This window comes from Anguilla anguilla, chromosome 6 (assembly GCF_013347855.1).
Source record: "Anguilla anguilla isolate fAngAng1 chromosome 6, fAngAng1.pri, whole genome shotgun sequence".
NCBI lineage: Eukaryota > Metazoa > Chordata > Actinopteri > Anguilliformes > Anguillidae > Anguilla > Anguilla anguilla.
The window spans coordinates 3,389,075-3,401,574 of record NC_049206.1 but is presented as its reverse complement, the minus strand read 5'-3'; the positions used below and the strand labels follow the sequence as shown (position 1 = coordinate 3,401,574).

General features: G+C 43.4%; 2 protein-coding genes across 5 annotated transcripts in view; both read left to right on the top strand.

Moving 5' to 3' along the window:
• Positions 1-2,642, top strand: part of LOC118229428 (spindlin-W-like) — a 10,844-nt gene extending 8,202 nt beyond the window's left edge. For all 4 annotated transcript variants that reach the window (XM_035421375.1, XM_035421372.1, XM_035421373.1 and 1 more), the window contains exon 5: positions 13-2,642. In XM_035421375.1, coding sequence (XP_035277266.1) covers positions 13-218 — 206 coding nt within the window. In that variant the 3' untranslated portion in view covers positions 219-2,642. The remainder of the gene's footprint in view (positions 1-12) is intronic.
• A 2,773-nt stretch (positions 2,643-5,415) lies between these two features.
• Positions 5,416-12,500, top strand: part of LOC118229426 (hydroxysteroid 11-beta-dehydrogenase 1-like protein) — a 7,890-nt gene continuing 805 nt past the window's right edge. Inside the window, exons 1-6 of the mRNA XM_035421369.1 lie at positions 5,416-6,022; positions 8,411-8,541; positions 8,953-9,064; positions 9,389-9,480; positions 10,991-11,084; positions 11,932-12,097. Coding sequence (XP_035277260.1) covers positions 5,941-6,022; positions 8,411-8,541; positions 8,953-9,064; positions 9,389-9,480; positions 10,991-11,084; positions 11,932-12,097 — 677 coding nt within the window. The 5' untranslated portion in view covers positions 5,416-5,940. The remainder of the gene's footprint in view (positions 6,023-8,410; positions 8,542-8,952; positions 9,065-9,388; positions 9,481-10,990; positions 11,085-11,931; positions 12,098-12,500) is intronic.

Genomic DNA, 12,500 nt, shown 5'->3' with positions numbered 1-12,500 from the left:
TTTGCTCCTCAGAGAACAAGCACCTGCTACCAGCTGACAGGAAGCCAGGCGAGGAAACAGAGAGCCTTGTGGGTAAGCAGGTGGAGTACGTGACCGACAAGGGGGTGAAGAGAACCGGGCTGGTCATCTACCAGGTCCCCGCCAAGCCGTCCGTCTACTACATCAAATACGACGACGACTTTCACATCCACGTCTACGACCTGGTCAAGACGTCTTAAAAACGTCCTAAAAGGACCCGCCCACGCATCCCCATCGCTCACCCGCCATTGCCTGTCATTCTTCTCCGGTCCCCTTCCCAGTGCTTTATGGGAAATGTTGTCCAGCTGTGTAGTCCTCTGCGCAAACAGCGGCCCGCATTGGCTGTTTTACCACCGGTGGCCACCAGAGGGAGCCAGAGCCGCTGCTGGGTTGAAGTGGGTCAGCTTCATTAGCGGAGGTAGAAGTTTCCAATTTATGTAAGTGGAAAGACGGATATTTCAAGGGGGAAAGGCAAATTCAAAGATTTCTTGTGTGAATATATGTGATTAACTATATTTATTCCTGTCAGATGTTTCTAAACATTGGGATGGAGACTGGAGTCTGTTCCTAATCAGATTTGGCAGTCATTAAAATGAGATGCCGCAAACTTGGAATTAGGTCGTAATTGAATACAGCCCCATCATAAGAAGTCTCTATGGTTGTAAATTGAAGGTTCAGCTTTATTCAAAAGGTCAGTAATGCTTTGTAAATAGTGATGAAAAACGGTATTGTCGATTCCATGCAACCTGATTTATCGACCGTAAAGGCTTTTTTTTTCCTGCACAGTAACAAGATACAGCCATGGTAATGCCGATAATGCCAGTCCATAAATCCGCTCTTACCGGAAACTTCTACTGCTTCCGTTCAGATGCTGGAATCCAGCTTAAACAGGGGTGTAGGGATTCTCATTATCTCATTATCTTTAAGATCCTGTTCATTGTTTCTGAAGTTGTGCAAGTAATAGTAAAAATTAACGCTAGCTTTAATTAAATTCCACATTCAAGTTTTCACTGAATTCCAGCCGTAGCCTGTTGTTGGGGCCCCCGTCGGTTAATAGGAGAACTTGGGTGAACAGTTGAGGACGCTGGATTTTTTAACGTGGCTCCGACTCCGCGCCTTTTTGCGAAGATGGACCAGATGTGTCCAAAAAAAAAAAAAAAAAAAAAAGAAAGAAAAAAAGTAAAAACTTAAAGCCACACCTCACAACTCCACGATAAGGACTCTCATTCAATACACAAGATTGCTTTACAGTCATAGTCATTTACATTACATTACATTCATTTGGCAGACGCTTTTATCCAAAGCGACGTACAAAAAGTGCATTTCCCCTTGGAGTCATTTATTACTCACCGAGTTTCAAAATAAGCGTTCAAATCCCGTCGACTTTCATTCACTTGTAAGTGAACGCTTTTTTTTTGTCCTCATAGCTGTTCCAACTAAATACTTAATATCCCGAGCAATATAAATAAATAGTGGAGGCTTGTTTTGGTTACAGCTGAAGCTATAACCGGAAAAAGACATAAGAAACAAACAAACAAGTCCGTCCTAGATTGATACGAAAACACTTATTTGCCCGTGCTTAGATTCGTGAGTTGGGCTGCACTGGTTGTGCGCGGTGTTGAGGATCGTCCCCAAAGTAATCGAACATCTCCGCACGAAAGTTAGAAAACCGCATTCGACAAATTAACGGAGGAATGAATGTATATAAAGCTGCGGGAACTGGGAGCATTTTATACCGCCAGCTCTGGTGACTTGCAATATTAATGTGGGACGATTGTTTAGCTGTTATGACATGCGAACGGCGAAAGCGGCTGCATCCTGGGTTGAGAACTGTAACACGGTGGCGGTAAAGGATAGTGAAGGATAGTAGGCCTAGAACGTAGCTGAGCCCGAAATAAGACAAGATGACAAGATGGGACCACAGCGGTAGCTAGGGTCCAGCAGGCTGGACCTGGAACTGTTTCCAGTGCGAGTTAGACTTTATTGGAAGTGCCCAGGGTCCCTTTTTAACAAAAGTATTTAAAAAAAACTCTAGAACCGTTATGAATTTAAAACCGACGATGCCGACCGGAGACGCGCGCAGTACTGTAGCCATGGCAACACCGTTGGGTGGAAGACATTATTCCTCTCCCTTATTTAATGCACCCCCCCCCAATCCACCCCAAGCACTTTGCCAACATTGAGACAAACAACCTCACATACTCACCAGATATTAAATTCTGCTCATCTCTTACAAAACAGGTTGCTGAAGCCAGGCAGAAAACACACACACACACACATGCACACACATGCACAGGCGCACACACACACAGAGACATACACACAGACATACTCTCTCACACACACACACACACATATGCTCACAGACATATACACACACATACATACTCTCTCTCTCACACACACACACACACACTCACTAAACACACACACAATATTAAAATGTCAGTACCACAGAGTTGTATATAAGTCTGAGTCATAATGGAAAAGGAGCGTATAGTTAGTATATTGTGAGCAATCATAATACAGAATCGGTCTTTTGTGCAAATGTACATTTAATTTAAGTGTTGTCCAGATGGTTAAGTTGACAGAAATTTGAAAAAGGAAAAAAAAGAAAAAAAAAAGAACGTCATGGTAACGAGCAAGTGTTGAGCTTTGAAACGTTAGGCTCTCGGGCACCGTTGATAAGCCAGGGAGTGATTGCTGAGCACAGAAACATGCTGAGCACAGCAAAACGCAAAGTGCAGCTGGCCAGCCTTAACACACGGTTGGTGTCTGCGCCAAGCTGCAGCTTCACAGTTTGCCGATGTTTCCTGATTTTAAACTTAATCCTTATCGTTAGCACTGTATGTGTACTTGTTCTTATGAGAAAAAAAAAGAGTGGAATATTGCATATGTAGCTGTTTTTAAATGACCTATCAATAATCTCCATAAAAGGACATCCTTTTTTTTTTTTTTTTTTTTTTTTGCATGTAAAAAGTAAAAATGCATTCTCGCATATGATTTCTGGCTGTTGGATAATCCCATCGGCCAATAAACATGCTATCGGTTTTAGGGTCTGGACAATTTTTGGGGTTTTAGACTTTTTATTGTGTATTCTTGTAAATATTAAGTAGGACGGTGTGTAAAAGTGATTTTCACAACTAGCTCCAGACTCGTTTTACATGCGCCAGTGGCCCTGCCACATGTCATAACTCCGCCCCCATCCCATTTTCCACCAATGGCGCGCCCATGTGCGATATCCCCGCCCCCCTCATGTTATTCAATGCTGTTTGGGATTTTCATTTTCTTTGTTTTAACCCCTAACTGTTCAGTAATTATGCTTCTTAATGTGTGGATATTGCATAAGAAGCCAGCTCTGGATTATTGGCAGTTTTAAGTATTAATCTTTTGGTGCAATTATAAATGATAATATTTTCAGGTGAGCTGGCAGACAGCATCCCCCCAGCCCCACCCCCCAACACACACACACACACACACACACCCACCCCAAAACAGAATATTGCACAAAGATATTTATTGAAGTAACTGAAAGATATTTAATCGTTGATGTGTTGACAACGTCTGGCCTGGTCATCACTGCAGACTACACATTACACTAAAACCGTTACTTCGCTTGAAGGAAAAGAGAAAAATAATAATAAATGAAAAGAATAATTTTGCTTTATTTGCAATTAAATTGCTGGCACAAGGAGCTTCTTGTATATACATATCTGCGCTGATGCTTGTTAATGTTGCACGTCTACTTCCCTTCTGTCATTTTTTACTATAGATATCCAGAGCTTCAGTTCATTTACCATAGATATCCAGAACTTCAGATCCTTTACCATAGATATCCAGAAATCCAGTCCTTTACCATAGAAATCCAGAAACTCCGTTTCCTCACCATAAATATCCAGAAATTCAATTTCCTTTCCTTTTGTAATTTGATTTATTGCATATGCACTTTAGGTCTCATTTTATATCATTGTTGGTTTGAAAAGGCACTTCAGAATCAGGGTATTCATGCTTAATGTTCCAAGAATTTAAAATTTTGTTAAAATATTTGAATACAATTATTGAATAATGAGATGGACAAGGATTTGCTCTTGAATAAACATTTAAAAAAATTATGTTAAAAAATAAAACCACAATTAATTAATTAACTAATTAATTAATTAATTAACTAATTAATTAATTAATTAATTAATTAATTAATTAATTAAAAATAATTTTTAAAAAGCTTAGCAGGCACAGGCATAGATCAATCAAAGATAACAACCACATATTTGTGTACCTTTCCCAAATTGTATGTCCAGATATAGAAGATGTGTCAGTGAAGGACTCCAGTGTCCCCCAGGTCCCAGATTTTTCTTTAACGGTGACATTTTTGAATCCACACCGCTGAGCTCGCGTGCACTTGTGCCATCTGTCCGTGCACTTCTCCATTCGTGAAGTCTGCGCGCGCAGGGTGCGACGTTTCCGATCTCAGTTCATCCGTTTGGACTTTTCCTGAGGTTTTCAGTGTTTTTGCGCTTGTGTTCGGTTAGGAACCATTCTCAGCTGAACTGCAAAAGTCCAGATTTCAAAGCTTCCTCTGTGCAGACAGAAATGTAGGCAGGAATGTCGTACAAGTGACCACGAAGAATTAAGAAGTTTCGCCCCCCCCCCCACATACCAGCTTGGAAAGTGTAGCTAGTTTGTTAGCACAGGAAGTAACAGTGTCACCCCGGCATCTTGGAACACCCTGAAAAACCCAAGCTTTGGCTGTGAGAAATTAAATAGCTTGTTGTTTTGTTTTTCTGGTGTTTGTGGATAAACTATTTTAATTTTTAATTTTATTTTTTTTGTCTTTTTTTCCGTAATGTGCATTTGTGTTGGCTCTGCGAAGCCATCCAGGGAACTGGTTGAGATCTGCCCCCATGCAATACCGGTTTTATTGTGCTGCATTTTACCAAAGCTTACTTTGCATTAGCATCCATTAGCAGTAGCGTTCTCCATCTTGTTTGTGTAATGATGCTGTCATTAATAAAGAGATATTTTTTGCACTTTTTTTGATGCTTTCTTTGGAGACTGTGTGTGTGTGTGTGAGAGAGAGATTCTCATTGGATCCGATTTTTAAACTCTGGAGACACCAGGCACTATAAAAAGGAAATTTAACATACCCAGTTTTTCTTTGCCGTTTGTCGGCATGCTCATTCTAGGGTTCCTAAACTGTACACTTTATACAGAAATATTGCCAGAAGCAATCACACCAAAGTGTATTCATATATATATATATATATATATATATATATATAAACTCAATAATTATGGGACTTGAGCCATTGTCTTATGATATGATTAGAGGAAGATGTGGACGGTTCAAGAAGTTCTCCGTTGAGAATCTGTAATTTTCGTATACTCTAATATCCACGGAGAAAGCCGCCGTATTAATCTGGTCTCAGAATAACCTCCGTCCTGCGAGAACGCCCCGAGCTCTGCGGGATCCTGCTGGAATGGAGACGTCCTTTCCCGAGTTGATTGGTCGAAGGGCGGCGCTCTTATGTATTTCAAACTGATAGCGTGAACATGACCTTGCGGAACCGGTTAGTCGTGCAGTGTAAGTTACCATGGCTACATACGCCGATTTAAAGTGAGCTAGCTTCACGATACGGAGAACCCAGGGTTAAATCTGAAGTTAGCTCACTAGCCCTATAATCTCGCTTCCTACTACACCCCTCAGTAAAAGGCGAAGTGTAAATTCCAGCGCTGATTTTTTTCCTGTTGGTGAGTGATAAGAAACGCGTGGGTTTTACAGTTTCAGCAATCGGAGGGCAACCCCAAAGCACTATATTTCTACACGCTGGCAGGTTGGTTCATTGATCCTGCATAACTCATGCACAGCGTCGTTCCACCGACAGAAACCACCTCGGACCCCGTTGTTTTTCTACAGTAATTACAATGAAGTTTCGTACTAAAATCCTGGCACTCGGCGTAGCCGCGGCGCTGATGGCGTTCAGTTGGAGAGACACGTTTGTCCCCGGTGAGTCTCTTCTTTTTTGTTGTCTTGGTATCTTAATTAATCTCAGTACGTCGGCCAAGTAGGCAAGAGGAAGCTGAGGGTATGCCAAAAAAAAAAAAAAAATCGGATAGATTTTTAAATATATAAACATTAAATATATAAATAATGAATACATAAATAGTGTATATATTTCTTATGAACATTGCGTAATGAACCGTGTATTGTGAAGTACACTTGTTGAGGCTAATATAAAAATGCAAGTAGATAACCACTTGCAGGACGTTCAAAAACATGCAGAGCAAAAACTGAAAGTGAAAATGTACCGAAAATAGCCTATAAAAGATATTTAGCTTTAATGCCATGATAATGCTGTTTTTGGTTTCTGTTCCCTGTCACTTAGTTTCGCTAGGCGTTTCGTGTGATACATCTTACATGCATTACATTACATTTATTGGGCAGACGCTTTTATCCAAAGCGACGTACAGTAAGTGCCGGAGTATTACTGACACAATAATCACAACCAAAGTAGGCCTATGGCATTCGTATAATCCTTGAAATGTTGAAAATATGAGCAAGAAGTTTAGCTGGCTCAATGATATACAGTAATTAATTGCACGTCTTTTCAACGATCGGTTGCCGTTATCTTAAGATGTCGTTGGCAGCTTAAGCTTACTAAATCAATTTAATAATTTTGCCTTTCCCTCGCAAACAGACTTGTTCTAAACTAAATTCAAACTGTTCCTTTGAAATGTACCTCGTGTCGGGCAAACAGATCAACTGAATTACGTTACTGACGATCTGTTCTGGGCTAATTGTTTTATCTTTAGGGCCCTAGATAACACGAGATGTGACACTACATGATAACGTTTATTATGGTCATTGCAACAATGTGTTGACGAACTCGAAATTGGTCACTTACTCGCGAATGTCTGCTGTCCAAACAACAGTCTAACTTTACAGTTGGCCGTGCTCCTTTGTTTGGACAGGGACCTCGATATACCGTTTACCGTTCTGACTGCGTGCATCTGTATCGGTCGCGTGCTTGCACTGTACTTTCGTCGGTGCACGCGATAAATTTCATGTCGGCTCACGGACACGATCGCTGCCTTCACTTCAGCGCTTAAGTGCGAGCGCACAGGGAAACGCACACGTGATACAAGATATTGTCCTCCGAAGAACAGGCTCTCCAATCCCATTAATCGCGTTACCACGCCTTGGGAGGGAGGTGCGCCCCCTCACCCCCCTTTATGAAGTGTTTTTTTTGTTTGTTTTTTTCTTCTTCAAAATTCTAGGTGTTCTGGAACTCCTTTGCTTTCAGTTACCAGTAGGTATTGCTACACCCGTTTTAGAATGTTCAGTTAATAACATTCTAATTGCATAGTATTTTGTGATCTTACATCTTACGGGTTTATTATATGGAAAACTGGGTCATAAAACCCGGGTGAGTCACATTACCGCATAGGCCTATGTATCGATACCTCTGACCCGGAAAGGGTGGTGGCTAATTGTGAGTGGCTCCGCATGAGAGCGTCAGCCGAATGCCTAAACCAGGGGTCCTCAATCTTATCCAGAAAGGGCCGGTGTGGGTGCAGGCTTTTGTTCCAACCAAGCAGTTACACACCTGATTCTACTAATCAAGATCCTTTGCAAAGAAGACTCTAGTGTTTGATTAGCAGAATCAGGTCTGCTTGGTTGGAACAAAAGCCTGCACCCACACCGGCCGTTTCTGGATAAGATTGAGGACCCCTGGCCTAAACTGTAAGAGTAAACCTGTTCATCATAAAGTAGGCCAGTGTGTGTCGGAACGTGCTGCAGGATCAGAGGCCTGGTGCGGGGACACCGAGGAATAATGAAAGATTAAAAGTGTAATTTAAGAGGTTTAATAAAAGAACGAGGGGCAAGAGATTCTTCATCTCTTTCTAAATAAATGTTTGCCTTTTGCTGACTGGACGCTTTCTCTCGGTGAACAAGGCTGTCTTGTCCGGGGCCCCTCGCTCCCAAGTCTCCCACAACGCAGTCTGAATTTGCGTTAGCATTTTTTTTGTGATTTTTCGTAATTATTTTGCGCGTTTTCTGACCGTGAAAGGGAAGCGATGTGCGTGTCTTCCCCGGGTCACCGAACGGAGCTTTAGTTCAGCGGCGCGGTGACGCTGAGGGGGGGGGCGGCAGGGCGCTGAGCGACGAGCGGAGCGTGTAATCGGGGGTAACGCGGCGGACGGGCGCCATTGTTTCCGAGCTGGCGCGGTGGCACGGACGGCGTCGCGGGTTCGAAGCGCCATCGGTCTCACCGCCGGATTGCGTGACCCGCGGACTCCCCCCCCCCCCCCCCCCCCCCCCCCGTGCGTATTTGTCGTGTGACCTGTGCTCGTTTAATGACATCCTGTGTCTTGCAAACCTGGTTTTTGGCAGAATCCCTTCGAGGGGCGAGGGTGCTGGTGACGGGGGCCAGCACGGGAATCGGGGAGCAGATGGCCTATCACTACGCCCGCTTTGGCGCCCAGATCGTCATTACCGCCAGGAGAGAGAACGTCCTGAAGAAAGTCAGCCATTTTTAACCGTGTTTTTCGCATGTGACAGCTTTTGTGATTGACATGCATCCTGTGTTAGCCTTTACACACTACTCTCCTGCCTACTGTGGTATTACGTGGAGTGCAGTTTTTTTTGTTGTTGCAGTGTTCGTCTGTTAACTGTGACTGTATACGTGCGACTGTTCCATCCTGCTGTGTGTCTGTTCCGTTCCACTCTGTGACTGTTCCCTGTTCCATTGTGGCGTGTGAGTGTTCCGTTCTGCATTGTGAATGTTCCATTGTGGCATGTGACTGTTCCATTGTGCTGTCTGACTGTTCCATTCTACATTGTGACTGTGTTCCGTCGTTCCATTGTGCTGTGTACCCGAAGAGCCTGCTGGCTGACTGTGACTGTTCTCCTGCGCTGTTCCTCGCCCCTGGCAGGTAGCGGAGAAGTGCCTGGAGCTCGGGGCACAGAAGGCCTTGTACGTGCCCGCCGATATGGGCGATACCTCAGACCCTGAAAAGGTGGTGGAGTTTGCCGTGGAAGCGCTAGGTAAGTAACACAGCTGAGGCAGGTGCAGCAGTGTGAAACGACTCACCTGTAGGCCTTCCCTCTCTCCTGACATAGTTTCATGCAGAGATACTCAGTTTCAACCACTTGAGCCAGCTGGCTGTTCATTATGCACTATAATGTTAACAACCAATTTAGGATAAGAGCATCTGCTTCAGTAAACATTTGTCAATGCTATGTAACGTCTTTCTTAAGATAAAGATTGATATAAGAACAACTTATGTGTGTGTGTGTGTGTGTGTGTGCATGTGTGTGTGTGTGCGTGTGTGCATGTGTGTGTGTGTGTGTGTGTGTGTGGACATGCAGGGGGACTGGACTACCTGGTGCTGAACCACATTGGACCCAGCCCATTCGCAATGTGGGACCATGACGTGGAGCACGTCCGGTGGCTAATGCAGGTACTGCACCTGATACGGCCACATAAAAAATTGCCATCGTATACGCAGAGAGAATCTGACGCCTCGTTTGTGCAAAGACTGATTTCATTTACAAAAAGAAAAAAATTCTAGGTCTGGGAGCACGTCTCAAATGCAAGCCTCTGTGTGCTCCCCAACAGGGGTAAAGCAAAATAAGAAATCAGAGAGAGAGAGAGAGATGTGTGCTATGCAAATAAAGATTGATTTGATTTGGTATGCTGAAAATAGCATTGCTTCTGCAGCAAGCCTTTCATTAGTGTACAAGGATGAAACATACTGTTGTAGCATTTGGTACACAGGGAGTGAATTTTCTTTTTAATGCAAAAAAATATATAGTAAAAATGTATGCTTTTATAATGTGCAACTACAGACAAGTAGCAGGAAGGTGTGGTAAGTTACATACATATACGGCATGTTCCATTACATTGAGCAGCTTCAGAAAAGCTGTGAAAGATTTAAATGCTTAAAAAACAGAAGAGAGGCAATATTGTTTGTTCGCAGACAGCAACAGTGCTCAGACTCAGTGGCCTGTAAATATCAATAATGTTTTTTTTATATGCAGAATGGTTGCAAAAATGTAAATGTGCAGGTTCAAAAGGTGTCTGCTGTAAGGTTTCATTAGTGCTGCTTAAGCAGCATGCTGTAAAAAAAAAAAAAAAAAAAAAATATATATATATATATATATAAATAATTTTCTCTGCACATTATTCTAAATAAAGGAATGATGTCGCTCAGTAATGCGGTGAAATGAGGTTAAAGTGCGCTTTAATTTCGTTCCGGTTCCGTATTACTGTGCAGGAGCCCGAGGGCGACTTCATCACCCGCGCAAAAACTGTCACCTTTTCGCCTTTAATAACAACGTGTCGCTGGAGACGTGCAAATTTTAATGAGCCGCTTCCTGCTAACAGCGAGCTGCTTGACCCATAATCCTTTGCCTGCATCACCCTTCCCAGGAGAAGGCAAGCAGGCAAACTCCTTTCATTGGTTCAGATTTCACATTGGCCAATAAGAGGATGGGTTTCCCATTAGCCAATCAAAGGACAGATTTCATATTAGCCATTCAAAGGATACGTGTGATTTCTGAGTTAGCCCCAGGACTGTATATATTTTATACTGTCTTCAGCTATTGATCGAAGGTTTTAATGTAAAAAAAGAGAATAAATGCTTATTTTAGTTTAAATTGAAGAGTGTAAATATGTCTTGGTTTAAATAAACAGTAAGAACAATGTAAGCATATTGCAAGTAAAACAATGTAGCAATATAAATATAAATGGTGTTCAATGTACGTCGTATAAATAAGTACATATTATTAGTAGTATATTATATTATTAGTGTAAATATGTATAAAAATTTACAGTCAACCGCATACAATTTGAGGGTTTACCAGTACTTGCCATATTTTTGTTTTATGGTTTAAATAAACAGTATTAGTATAAACAGAATTGGTAATAAAGGCATATTTTAATTTAATCTGCCCTGTGTGGTCTGGCAGGTGAACTTCCTTAGCTACGTGCAAATGACCTCCTCTGCCCTGCCCCACCTGGAGAAAAGCGGGGGAGTCGTCGTTGTGGTTTCCTCCATGTTGGGTGAGTCTGCTTGCACGTCCTCCATGTTGGGTGAGTCTGCTTGCATGTCCGCCATGTTGGGTGAGTCTGATTGCACGTCCTCCATGTTGGGTGAGTCTGATTGCACGTCCGCCATGTTGGGTGAGTCTGATTGCACGTCCTCCATGTTGGGCGAGTCTGACTGCACACCTCTGTCCTTTAGACAAGAGGAACTCAGCCTAGATGCTTTATTTCTTCACCTGGTGGGCCGCGGTGCCTGCCTTTGCAGGGCTACACAATCCTGGCCCAGGAGGGCCCCAGTGCATGCTTGGACACTCAGTCCTGGCCCAGGAGGGCCGCAGTGCATGCTGGGATACTCAATCCTGGCCCAGGAGGGCCCGAGTGCATACAGGGATACTCAATCCTGGCCTAGGAGGGCCACAGTGCATGCAGGAATGCCTAATCTGGGCCCAGGAGGGCTGCAGTGCATGCTGGGAAACTAAGTCCCGGCCCAGGAGGGCTGCAGTGCATGCTGGGGTACTCAGTCCTGGCCCAGGAGAGCTGCAGTGCATGCTGGGGTACTATTCCTGGCCCAGGAGGGCTGCAGTGCATGTTTCCCATCTGAAGCAGTTTCCCATCTGAAGCAGAGTCACAAACAGCGTGTTTATCTGTGCAGAGATACAGATGAAATCTGTGTTGGTCATAACATTACAGGCTCTTATCTGTACTTATCCTATACACAACTTCTTTTTTTACAAGTACTTTGCTCAAGGGCACAACGACAGTGTCCTACCGGGGAATCGAACCTGTCACCTATAGGTCACAAGACCAGCTCCTGCTCTACCGCTCTGCCCCCTTGGTTTTACGCGCGCATGCTTCCCTCCCTCAGGGAAGATGTGCAACCCGTTCGTGGCGCCCTACTCCGCCACCAAGTTCGCCCTGAGCGGCTTCTTCGGCACCATGCAGCACGAGCTGGCCATGCAGCGCAAGAACGTCACGGTGACCATCAGCGTCCTGGGGCTGATCGACACGCAGTCCGCCATGGAAAAAATCAAGTGAGCCTCTCGGCGTGCACGTGCGATGACACTGTGCACCTGCCTGTTATTTCTTGATTGGGAGGACTGTCCATGTCCCATAAGGCCTATTGCATCTCTATGAAATCTTTAAAAAGAAAAACATGTCTTGGAATGACAGTGTAGGCTCAATAAAAGTTGTTACGTTGCTGTGACCATGTGATGTTGTGTTGCTATGACTACCTCGCAGCATCCAGTGCTGCTACACTCCTGCCTTGACCTTAAAGAACCTCACTTTTTTTTGTTTGTTTGTTTGTTTGTGTGTTTGTTTATTTGTGTTTTGTTTGTTTGTTTTTGTTTGTTTGTGTTTGTTTGTTTGTTTTTTTGTTTGTGTGTTTGTTTGTTTGTTTGTTTTTGTTTGTTTGTGTGTTTGTTTGTTTGTGTT